Source organism: Gorilla gorilla, chromosome 17, assembly GCF_029281585.2.
Source record: "Gorilla gorilla gorilla isolate KB3781 chromosome 17, NHGRI_mGorGor1-v2.1_pri, whole genome shotgun sequence".
NCBI lineage: Eukaryota > Metazoa > Chordata > Mammalia > Primates > Hominidae > Gorilla > Gorilla gorilla.
This window is the reverse complement of record NC_073241.2, coordinates 98,183,134-98,196,338: the sequence shown is the minus strand read 5'-3', so window position 1 is coordinate 98,196,338 and position 13,205 is coordinate 98,183,134. Positions and strand designations below refer to the sequence as shown.

The 13,205-nt window shown below is 32.5% G+C and overlaps 1 protein-coding gene across 36 annotated transcripts in view; it reads right to left on the bottom strand.

Annotated features, from left to right (window-relative positions):
* Positions 1-13,205, bottom strand: part of CCDC102B (coiled-coil domain containing 102B) — a 467,886-nt gene that overhangs the window by 335,875 nt on the left and 118,806 nt on the right. For 27 of the 36 annotated variants that reach the window (XR_008673559.2, XR_010131252.1, XR_010131254.1 and 24 more), the window contains 2 exons: positions 10,515-10,623; positions 6,326-6,388 (listed from right to left, as the gene is read on the bottom strand). Coding sequence is in view for 32 of the 36 variants with exons in the window: in XM_055368315.2 (XP_055224290.1) it covers positions 6,326-6,388; positions 10,515-10,623 (172 nt within the window). In the remaining 4 variants the exon portion in view is untranslated. The remainder of the gene's footprint in view (positions 1-6,325; positions 6,389-10,514; positions 10,624-13,205) is intronic. The other 9 variants (XM_019014161.3, XM_063699298.1, XM_055368313.2 and 6 more) reach the window with 1 other exon arrangement.

Here is a 13,205-nt window from a genome sequence, read left to right as displayed (position 1 = left end):
ATGTGTGTGTATGCTGTATAAGTGTGAGTATAAATGTGTGCATTCATGCATATATACACAATATATGTGTATATATAAAAACACATATAAAGTTCTTTATTTTCATCCATAATATTTAAATCAATCATAGCTATAAAATAAATAAATCATTATTGTGATTTTAGGAAAATGCCATGTAGAAACATCTTCAAGATATATATTTGAAAGTGATACCATTTTAATTTATCACTTACAAACTTTTTAAACTTCATAGATTATTCTATAAGCTCCCTCTCTCTTCCTGCTCCACGACCCTGAGTCCTTCAGCTAATACGGAAGTTGAAATAATAGGGTATGAATGTTAGTGGGGCTGTGCACAGTGGCTCACACCCTTAATCCTAGCGTTTTGGGAGGCCAATGTGGGAAGATCACTAGAGGCCAGGGTTGGAGACCAGCCTGGGTAACAAAGTGAGAAAACCCCTTTTCCAAAAATTTTAAAAATTATAAATTAGCCAGTTGTGGTGGTACATGCCTGTAGTCCTAGCTAATCTAGAGGCTGAGGTGAGAGGATCACTGGAGCCAGGGAGTTTACAGCTTCAGTGAGCTAGGATTGTGCCACTGCACTCCAGCGTGAGTAACAGAGCAACACCGTGTGTCTTAAGAGAAGAAAAAAATGATATTTGGAAGAAAAGCATGTTTTACATTTTTCCTATAGAAAAAATAGAGTTTTAAAAGAATTAACATAATTTATTTCTTAATTAAATATTGCCTAAAGCTGTACAATAATTACTGCAATATAAAACTAAAGAAAAATATTTATGTTTGGGTATATTTTATGAAGTTAAAGTATGTGATTTAACTTTATCAAGTAAAAAAAGAAATAGCGCCAACTATGGTCACAATGAAATATCTTACATTTCTGCAAAGCCTTGGAAATTAAAATGTATTTTTTTCCTCACTCATTCCTTCTCTACCAAACACGAGAAAGTGGCCTGTATTCCTGCCAAATCTAAAGTTTTCACTTAAGAAAAATAATATTTAAAAATTTTTGTTTCTTGCCTCAGACATGACTAACACACCTGAATTTTTCCTATGGGAAAGAGAAAATTACACCATTTAATATATTTTTAAATAAGCTATTTGGTTTTCAAAAAAACATCATGTATATGTTCTTTATTGAGTTGTGACAGAAAAAAGTGCTATCATAGCAGATTACAGAAACTCTGAAAACTTACCTAAAGTGAAAGTCACAAAATTCCATTTTTATGAAATGCCCAGAATAGGCAAATCTACAGCATAAAATTAGTTAATGGTATTCTCAGGCTCTTGGGGCTGGAGAGAAAGAAGAAGTGACTATTCATATATACTGAGTTCTTCTTGGACTGATGAAAATATTCTACAGTTGATTATAGTATTAGTTATACAACTCTGTAAATATATCAAAAGCCACTTAACTGTATTTTAAGTGGGTGAATTGTATGGTATGAGAATTATATTTCAATAAATCTGTTAAAATATGTAAAGAACAAAGGTTGTTTTATTCAGAAGGATTACAGCATTTATGCCTTCTTACTAAATTTTAAATCTTAGAGAGTTTCTGCTTGGAGCACTCTTAATCAAATGATCCAAAACATAACAGGAGCTTTCATCTCTTAATTCATCTTATTGACACCCCTATCTTAGGAAGAGTCAAAAACCCTACTCTCTCACCTCTTTACATATTTCATAAGTTAAACATTGAGCATGTGGTTCAAAGACGAATTTCCTAACCTCAAACTCTGTGTATCAATCTTGCAATGGGGCTTGAACATGTGACGCTGCTTACTTTTTATGCAAATAAATTACTCTTGGAAACACTGTCTCTTATAAAATATTTTGTTAATGGGGTATCTTAAAATGTGTTAATACATTCCCTAACTCTCCTGTCACATATGACATTCTTGAAATCTTTGGGAATAGGAGTCTGACCTGTGCAAATATTTTCTGCAATCAAATCACTGACAAAATTTCACTTTCCTTTTTAGGGACTTTGTGTCTTTTCGTGTGAACAATGCAAACACAAAGCAGCAGCAAAAGCCACTTATATAGAAAAAACAAAAGTGAGAGCAATAGTGAATAGGATAAAATAAGCAGTGCTAATTCTCAGCAACTTTCCTCCCCGTGTCCTAAAGCGTTCTTTATCTACTCCCATTAAGCCTGTCTTCAAGCATCTGCTGATCACTTCTTACTAAGAGTCAGATCCCGAGGTAGCAGGAGCCCACAAAGACTTAAAAAATATATAAAAAATAAAAAATGTAAAAAAGATGGTTTCTGTCCTCAGGGTGATTACACCCTATAAGCAAAGAGGCATGTATTACAAGTGTGTATAATCACTTCTGCACCTGGCAAATTGAAGTTTTGCTTTTTAGAACATACAGAATTTTTTTTTATATTTCTGAGCTGAGATTGATTGATTCCATAGATGCAAAACTCATGGAGGATATGTATACCTTATTTAACTTATTGTTAGTATTGATTATTAAGTTAACTTAAAAATGATTTTTATATGTATTGTAGAAAAGGTATTATGCTGCCGGGCACGGTGGCTCACGCCTGTAATCCCTGCACTTTGGGAGGCTGAGGCGGGCGGGTCACCTGAGGTCGGGAGTTCCAGACCAGCCTAAGTAACATGGAGAATCCCCGCCTCTACTAAAAATACAAAATTAGTCGGGCGTGGTGGCGGGCGCCTGTAATCCCAGCTACTCGGGAGGCTGAGGCAGGAAAATCACTTGAATCCGGGAGACGGAGGTTGAAGTGAGCCGAGATCGCGCCACTGGACTCCAGCCTGGGCAACAAGAGCGGAACTCCGTCTCAAAAATAAAAAGAAAAAAACAAGAAAAAGTATTATGCTAACATAAAGATACCTGATATTTGTTTGATTTTATTTTCATTTTTGAACGGAACCATTTTTGATTCTAGAAAGGAGAAGAAGTACAATTCCTCCTCTGCACAGGTGGGTTCACAGTGAAGCTAAAAATGTCTCAGGGCACCTCTCTTGTCTAGTTCTCTAACAGGACCTTGACAGAAGTCCTGGCAGAATGTAAATATGATCACACGTGTGCCGAAGTGCAAACACACACTTTATTATAAGTGTGTGTGCTTATAGCACAATGTGTGCACTGGGTCACAGCACTACAAAGAAGAGGGCCGCCTAATGGAGTCTTGGGGTTAACCTAAAGGAATGCAGAGGACCATATATAAAGGTTTCATTGAGTCTGATTTTTTTTTTTTTTTTTACAATTTGGGGATAAAGAAAAATTCGGAATAAAAGTAAATATTTGAAATGAGAAAACAATTCGCAAATTTTGGAAAGCTCACAAATACCATTAAAAAATCACAGAAAACATAATAAAAATCTAGAAAACATAATAAAAGTTCTAGTAATAATTTAAAAATAACTAATACTTTTTCCTAGCTTTTTGGCTTTATATACTCTAATCAACTTTTAGTATGAGAGTGATATAGTAATATCATTTTTCATAGATAACATTTAGTCTTTTTTCCAGACTTTTTCCAAAAGTTGATCATTTTTTGATGATGAAATTGAGAGAAGTAAGCTCACAATTTAACACAAAGGTCTATTTCTTATTTGGAATATTCACTCTTTGAAGTTTCTATCCCACAAATGTAGGTATTCTTAAAAAAGTATATTTTATGTAATTTTCATTTAAATGTATGGTGCATTATCAAGTACATTTCAGAAATGGGAGAACTTTCATATTGACTACATATACATAAGAAACAAATATAAAATATATTTCACTATCTACAAACTGTATGTAGTCTCAACTCAACTTCAACTTGGCAAGATCACAAATATTTCCTTCATGTCAATCAGAGAAGGAAGTAAGAATATTGGCTGAAAAGTCAGAGTGGAAACGGACAGAGATATTAACAAGTGTGTTTCAATTATCTTATGAAAATTGCACAAAAACACATGTGATCATATTTACATCCTGCTAGGACTTCTGTCATAGTCCTGTTAGAGGCCTGGGTAAGAAAGGGGCCCTGAAACTCAAACTTTTTTAGCTTCACTGTGAACCTACCTCTACAGAGGAGGAATTGCACTTCTTCTCCTTTGTATAATCAAAAATCATTTCGTTCAAAAACAAAATTAAAAATAAATTAACCAAATATCAAGTATTGTTATAAGCACAATATCTTTTCTACAATACATATAAAAATATTTTAAGTCAACCTAATAATCAATATAAACAGTAAGTTAAATAAAGCGTATACTTCCATATCCATGAGTTTTGCATCCATGGATTCAATCAAATATCAGAAATATTCAGAAAAAAAAAATTCTATGAGTTCTGAAAAGCAAAATTTGAATTTGCCAGGTGCCAAAGTGCTATGTTGACTCCACATGAATGAAATGGTGTGTAGGAATTATAAGTAATCTAGAAATGGTATATTAGGAATTATAAGTAATATAGATATGATGTAAGTATATGAGAGGCTGTGCATAGGTTATATGAAAACACTATGCCATTTTATGTAAGGGACTCGAACATCTGTGGATTTTGGTATCTGCAGAAGATCCTGGAAACAATCCCCCACAGATACCAAGGGATGACTGTTTCATTTCAAATTTGAAATTACAAACTAGAAGCACACATAGCTGTTTCACTGCTAATAATAAACCTAGTAAAAGAAGAAAAAAAAATGAGTGGGAAGAAACTGGCATTGCAGCAAGAACACTTAGGTCAAGTTGTGGCTCTTTCAGTAAGATTGGTGCATACAATCAATACCTTTGATGTCTGTACATAGTGGGGGAGAGGGAAGTGGCCACACTTTCTGGGAGAAGAAAAGAAGGCACGCGACCTGGTCCAATCTCCTTTTCAACACAGAGAATGGTCTCCTAGGTAAAATGACTAATGCTGTTTAATAAGAGGAGGGTCTTTAAGGAATTGTCTTAATTGAATGTCCCTGTAAAGACTTCTGGTAAGAAAAAATAAAACAGAAGCTTTGGATTTATGAACATTAGTCTCTGGAAACTACCCCATCATCTGAAATATAAAATAAAGATGTTTCATAGAACGAATGCTCCCCACGGTGTAAAACATTGCCACTGTGTGAGGTAATTACCTGTGAAACTCACTTAGAGACTTCACTCCTTATATATTTTTAGTCTACTTTTATCATTATCCTCAAACTATTAACTGTAGACTAATTAAATATGAGCTGTTTTCTTTTGATTGTGTTTTAAATTTTAAAATGATGTTGCTTAACTTAACCTCTCTTTTTCTTCATGTTACTACAAGTAGATTCTGAAAAGCCTACATTTATTTCATAATTCTCATAATAGTCTTAAAGTTAAGTAAGTCATCTCAGTGTTCTGAGAGGTACCTTGACAATGCCTATAAATTATCCTCTAGTAGTTTAATTAATTCCAACTTATGTAATTCAGTGCTTATATTATTCTTAATTATGTTTGTTTAAAAGGTCTTGAAGGTACTTATATCAGCAAAGTGGTATCCCACATGCTTCATTTTTAAATTCATTTGCAGAATTCTACTATGGTGTTTTATCTGCCTCACCCTTTGGCCTGATAAGCTAATTTATGTCATGCAAAGAACAAACTGAACAGATTTTCATAATGGATAAGACTTCATCCCAGTACCCTAGAAAATCTAAAATCCTTAGGGATGGAGGGCAGTAGACTCATTTACTAATAAAAGACAAGTCCAGGAAGTCAACTACTCACTTTACACTATACAATAGCCTCTGTTTAGAAAGGTAAGCATTTATAGCTATTAAGAAAAGTGTTAGTACAGTGCTTCATTCATTTAATATTCATCACAAATATTAAGCATATTTATTCATCATTGAGTATGGAGAGGTGAATAAGCAGACATGATCTATATCCTCATGAAGCTGACAGTTCAATGGGGAAGGCAACAGTAAACAAATATAAAAATAACCACACAGTTTGAAAAAGTCTTTTAAAATATTACGTGTTACTTTGAAAAAAAATAGGAAAGGAAACATACTTTGGACAGAAACTATTTTTTTAATGAAGTGATGTATAAACTGAGGTTAATCGAAAGGTGTGGCTGTTGTAGGAGGGGAAAGAGGTCTGGGGTGTATGAAATTTTCAACAAGGAAAACAGCATGGACCCAGCCACTGAGCAGGAAGAAGTTTGGTTCCTTTGATTAAATGAATGAAAGCCACTGTAGCTAGAAGTAAGCATGGGCAGGGGGAAATGGCAAAGAAAGGACAAAAGAGGTGTTGCAGAAGTGAAACCATGTAGGCCATGATGAATGGTACAAGGAGAAAACCTTCTCCTCAAAACTTCCATACCTGTGGACGGTCAGCTGCTCTCGTAACACTCTTCAGACTCCAAGTATCTTTCCCTTCAGCCACCTAGAAGGAAGAGGGAATTGGCTGGTTGATGAGTTTAAAAGACGAAACTCATCACAGGTAGCTCTAATCCTTCCTCTCTCCCGATTTCTTTGGGAAATATATATCTTGAGAAACACTCATTCTGCAGTCTTTCTCAAGGACATAGGACAGAGTGAAAGAGTTCCATGCGGGGGAAAAAAAACCCTTCTACTTCCCAGTTCTCCCGATGTAAGCCAAACTCTCAATATGAGAGATTTGGATTAGAAGGCCCACTTTCCCTTAAATATAAGCCAAAGTCCTCGAAATATATTTATCAACACTAATGAAAGCATATCTTAATTAATGCACTTATTAATAAGATATGATATTAGTAAGTATGGCTATACAATGTAACATATTGACTCTTGCTGCAGAAACTAGTTAGATGCTTGCCAAATCAATTTTCTTTTTCTTTTGGGTTATACAGCTTAAACGCATTGCTCAACATGCCTTGCAATTAGGTATTGCTATACAAATGAGTACTCATCTGTGAATTATAAGTGGAAATAATGTACGCTACTCCCAAGCCTGGCCCATATAAATTATCCTTACATAATCCTCCTTTCTCTCTTTTTTCTAATCTCTGATCAGATGGCCTAGTGTCCAGCTGAGTGAACCTCTGAGAACCTGAAGGACAGCAGAGTCACTGGATAGATGGAGAAGGCTGCCCTCCAAACACAGGTAGGGCTATATGTGAGTCAACAGTAATCACCTATTGGGTATTACTTACTAGAATTTAGGGTATTGCTTGTTACAGCAGTTAGGGTAGGAAAGCGTGCTGTCAGTGGGCATCCACTGAACCATCAGCCTGTGATGGTTTAGGCAGGTGAATGTGGACTTCCTTGGACTGCTGAATTACTTGGAAGGCAGCTATCCACTGAGTAACAGATAATTCACTGAAGTGTTTCAAACAATGGGCTAATACGATCCGATGTAATGTCTTAGAAATATCATGCTGCTTGGTGGTGTACAATGCATTTAAATAGGTCAACAGTGGTGGTAAATAGACCTGGAAGGAAAAGGCAAGGAGATGATAATGGCCCTGTCCGGGGAAGTAGCAGGGATGGAAAGAATGATGTGAGATGCAGTTTGGAGGCAGAGTTGATAAGACACATTAATATTTATAGTCACTTCTATGGAATAATTTTTTAAGCCACAGGAATAGCAATAAGAGGCAATGTTTCAAAATTAGCAGTGAGCTCAGAACTGCGCTAATATTCCACCATACACCTATTTCTAATAACTATCTTCAAGGACCTTGCCTTGATGTACACAGAATAGCTCCCATATGCCATATGTTTTAAAAAGATAAAGTGTGAGTACAGAATTTTAGCTTCATACCACTAGTAATTCTAATTTTCTATTTTCTCCCAAATCAGAAAGGTATTTTGAGGTGTTTAAAATAAGGCTTCAATGTAAGCCATAAAGGGGCCCAACAATGCCTGTGTCTCTGTAAGTATTTATAAATATTTATGAAAGAATATTATAAATTATAAGCTACTAGGCACATTGTTATGATCACAAAAAGATGACTTATTAAGAAAATATATTAGAACATTCCAAGCAAATGCTCACAATGTTCAAAGAAAATTAAAAGTTACTTTTTAAAAATTTTTTACCTTGAGACTAATTTTTAAATGTTAGCAAGTATTCTCACATGTGGCGAAGAATCTCTTCCATTATGGAAAGAATCAGAGTCACTGACTGTTAAAATGAGGTACCAGAATTATGAGTAATCAATGTTACTTACATGAATGTTTGATCCTCTAGACCATGAAATTTCATAAATGATCCTTTCCACACACTCAGAATTCATAATTTAATTCTGAATCAATATAGACAGACTTGCAAAGGAAAAGCTGAATAAGTATTAAATTCAGCATGGAAACAGCATTTTGGATATAATTACCTCTACTATGCATTGTCTTGGTTGTATTTTAAACACTTAGATTTTACAATTAAATTCTTATCTTTTCTCTTCTCTATATGTCAGTAATTGAAGAATGATTTCCCTCTAAAAGCACACCAGACTTTCAAATGCATTTTTACAATTCTAGGTCTATTAAGCACATCTGTTTCCAACTTTAACAATTGCTAATCTTTCCATCAGCAGTTCTTAGACAGGCATGTATTTGCTTTTAACATTTTAGGCATCTACAACAGAAATTATACTTGTATTCAAACATTCATAGAGATGATGAGCTATGATAAATGCAAAGGTCATTATCAGAATTGTTGAGGAAAAAGGGAGTAAGAAAGAATAATTTACATGAAATTTTAAAGAATGAATCATGACACACCTTCTGATTGTCAATCAACTGTATGGAGACTTTGAATATTTTACTCTTATACTTGTGCTACAATACTATTTCTAAATATAGCCTAAAATTCTTGTCTGTTATAACCCATTATAAGAAATGATTAAACAAAGAAAATATAAATAATTAAACTCATTCTAAGTAGTATTGTTTTTTAGTTTTTAAACATTTCTAAAAATTTCACCTTATTTTATAAAAATAATTTAAACATATGTATATAACACATTTATTCAAAAAAACATAAGAACATCAGAAATGTATGTTAGGAATGAAAAGACATATTTAAAAAAAATTTCCATATAAATAATTCAAACAATGTTTCATCTTTATATTTATAAATTTTCAATGTCTACAAAATTTTACATTCACTGCATTCATTATTCAACTTTGTGGTTCATTTAACTGAAATATGCACTCAAAAGACACATTTTTCCCAATTTTGAGGTTTCTCCTGTTCTGAAACCCTATCAGCATTTTATCTACCAAAAGCATCATATGTGTATTAATACATATTTCTGAATGGTCATCAGATCCACCTTACACTGTATAATGTCATACTTTTATTTTTTCTCTCACTTACTTTGCTACCAAAAATCATATTTGAATATAAAACATTAAACATTTTCAAATACACATATTGCTTTTTAAACCAACTCAAAAACTTGACTTTTTCAGTATATTTGCTACATAAATGTTACTCAAATAAAGACTTATGAAACTAAGAGGAAGATTATCAAGTCTGTGCTGCACACTAGTGGCAAGAGGTAGTAAATGCATTCTTCTTTTTTACCTAAATTTTACACTAATTGCATCTTAAATACTAGCTTTTTCAGTCAAAATTCGAACCCATTATATTATAGAGCACATAAACACACATTCTAAACATAATGTGTTTTTGTGTCATGAACTATTTTTCCAGTATACATCAATGTATTGTGAACGTCATACCCAGAGAGAAGTTCCTGTGCATAGAAATACTACGGATCCGTATCTCCATGTATATGTTTGTGCACAGACGTATACATGTGCATACCTTATACTTATATTGCACACACACCCACTAAATGTCAACTCATGTAAAAAGAGTCATTATTTTGCCCATTATTTTTCTTTTCTTTACTCATTATTCTTTCCCACACACTTATGTAATACCATGCTTTAATACACATAACATGTAAAATATTACTCAAATAATAAATGGTAATAAATCATCGAAATGGGAAACGTTCATGATGGCATTTTATTGATGAAAATGCAAAAGAAAAGCACCCTGGCAAGTGGCTGATCCCAAATAACTACAATGTCGATATGAAAAGAACCTCAATATACCTGAGATAAATTGATATTATCAGGCTGCTTCATGAAAGAATAAGATAAAGTCATTTATGATAGATGGTGTGCTATCAGAGGATATCTTTAACCATCCCCTCTAATGTGCCTAGAATGGGTATTAATTGTGTCATGTAGCTCATCATTAACCATTTAACGATCAATATGTATATCAAAACATCATTTTTATATCTTAAATATATAGAATAAGATTTTTGAAAATAAATAATGACCAATATAAAACTGCCACAAATGTATAAATAAAAACAAGATGTCATATAGTCTGAATTTGACTAAGCCCACTATTGACAAGTGATTTCAAATATTACTCTTATAGAGGAAATTCCAATTTTTAACCTCCCTTCCTCTTGTCTGTTGTGCCTTTCTGCCCACATGCTTACATATCCAAAGAAAGAAAAAGCTAGGCTTCATTTCTTCCTTTACATCATATTCCCCCATACCTCTTTCACATGTTTTGGCTTTGATTCTTTCAGTTCTTCATACTTCCACTTCCACAGAGACAAAGCCGACTCCAGTCTCTCTATTTCTTTTTCCAAAGCTGTGCGCATTCTAAATAATTTAAGAATTAAAAGAAAAAAAGTCGGCTTCAATTTTAAAATAATTTCAAGGATGCATTCAATTTTATAGCCATTTTCCTAATTTTTGATATTTGTAACTGATCATCTTAATGAGAGAAAACATTTTGCAACTCATTAAAAATTATAAATATTGAATAAAAGTTTTTTAGTTTATTATTCTGACAATTAACTTTACAGTAGATTACATATATTTCATTTGGCTTTGCCAGTAATGACATTCTGCTTGCTTTCTTCTGTATATTTCATGCTTGCCTCTCAATTCCTCTCACTCATAATATTCTCTTACATAGGAGGATATATATGTTTCTAATTTTAACATGGAACTCTATCCATCTTCATATCGTGGCTATATGTGAATGAAAAAAATCATTTGAAATGACCCAGAATTCCAACAAGCCACCTAACAATCTTAAAAAATAGTCATTTACTGGGGATCTAAAAATAATTTTAAATATTTCAAATTTGATTGTAATAAAGAAATTTCACTGGGATCCTTATTTAAATTATTCTAAATGACTGAAATTAATTTCTCTATTTGTAGAACTAGCAACAGAACTAGGACAAAAATTTAGTGCTTTAATACACCAACCACTGGATTTTTGTTTGTTTGCTTTGCCCACAATGTCTGTTAGTCATTGATAATTGTTTTATTTCTGGTTGTAATGAACATATATTGACCTTTGAAGCTGGCCTGTTCTTATCTGTAAGGTAGATTTGATTACTATTCAAAAACACTCATTGATATTCCTCCATTTCCATGGACAGAGTTGTTTTCCTCATTCCTCAATTCTAGGATTTGACAATGAGATATTAGCAGAGATGACAGAAACAAAAATTTGAAAACAACTTATATGTTTGAGCTCCAGGTAAATACACTTTGATTGTTATATGACACTGAGATTTTGTGATTGTTAGTTACATACTTACTGTATTCATAATTAACTAATATACGGATCTATTTCAGTGATATTAAATGTCACTAGAAAGATCTTAGAAACATATTCACAGAGCTAGAAAATGCATGCAGAATCAATATTGAATGTCATTTACATATTTATAAGAAATATGATTCTTCCTGGTAACAATACTATGATAATTCAAAGTACTGTTAGGCTGTAAATATATTAGTTTAATTCAATCAAATGGAGAAGCAGCCTATTAAAAAGTTATATAATTATATTTACATAAATCAAGCCACAAAATTGAAAGAGGATATAAAAGAATTAGTTAGAGCTTAGCTTAACCTCAAAAGACACAGGTTGCAAAAAAATGGTGCAAAGCACCACTTATAGGACTCTGATCTGGAATCCCTTATTAACATAGCAAATATATTAAACAAAATTAACAAACAAAGAGACTCAACTTGAAAGTTTAGGTCTTCTGAACACTGAATATGAATGTTTATCATCCAGATTAACCACAGCGGTCACAATTTCGGATAGAAAAGTAAACCTAGCCAGCTGAGGACGCCCAAGTTGCTTATAATGATATAATTTTTGCTTTAGTACTTGTGTTTGAGATGACGAGAGGAAAATAATTAAATATAGAAATAATAAACAAGTCAGTAAGTATTAGTATTTTGTGTCAGATTTAGAAAGTATATGTACAAATCATCATATGGTGAAATATATTGCATATCTAACATTTGAGTGCATTTTAAGTTTTGGGTGATAAAATAGAATATTTAAAAGATACTGAATATTGACTTAGACCTGTGAATTTACATTGAAAATTATAATAAAATTGTACTAAGTTTGTAACTTCATTGGAATGTTTAAGATAAGAATCACCATATTTATAATTTTAATTTTTTAGATTTTCTTGTGTAGGATGTGGGAATGTCTTGTCAGTAACTGAAAAACTGAAAAAGCAAATGGCATATGTTAAATTAATAAAATATTTTTATAAAAGATTTTAATTAACTGCATTTGTGTAATGAAGCATATATTTATGTTCCCCCTTAAAATTAATTTTGAGAATTATTTTATTTATAATAGAATGGAAACATACTTGAAAAATACCTAGAGTTAAAATCATACATGTTGAGAAAACAAATGTCTGCTTTTGATATTATACTTTAATGAATCAAATGATAAGTTAGAAACTCAAAATAAATTCAAATTCAAAAATTTTCAAATAAAGTAATAGTTACCTCCTTAAATATACATCATAAAGAAAATATCTGATATGTATTTGTTTCCTAAAAGAAAAGTATGCATTTTTATTGTGTAAAAGGTTACAATTTGGTTAGGGGAGTGAGAAAACAAGCAATTCATTAAAAATTATTTAATGACAATGGGATACTTATTTTTTTTTAGTATTTAGATAGCCCCATCATAAACTTTTGTGTCTCTGCCAGCATTAAGGACATTGTATGTCTAAATTTATGCAGCAGAGGGCACTCTATAAATCCTTAATTTTCTAGCCTAATCATTTTATTCTGTGTTTCAGAGAGATTTTCAAAATTGATGAATAATATAGTTCAATTTATAATTGAGATGTATATTATTGTCAGAGTATTTGAGCTACAGGAAGGCAAAGGAAAACACCTAA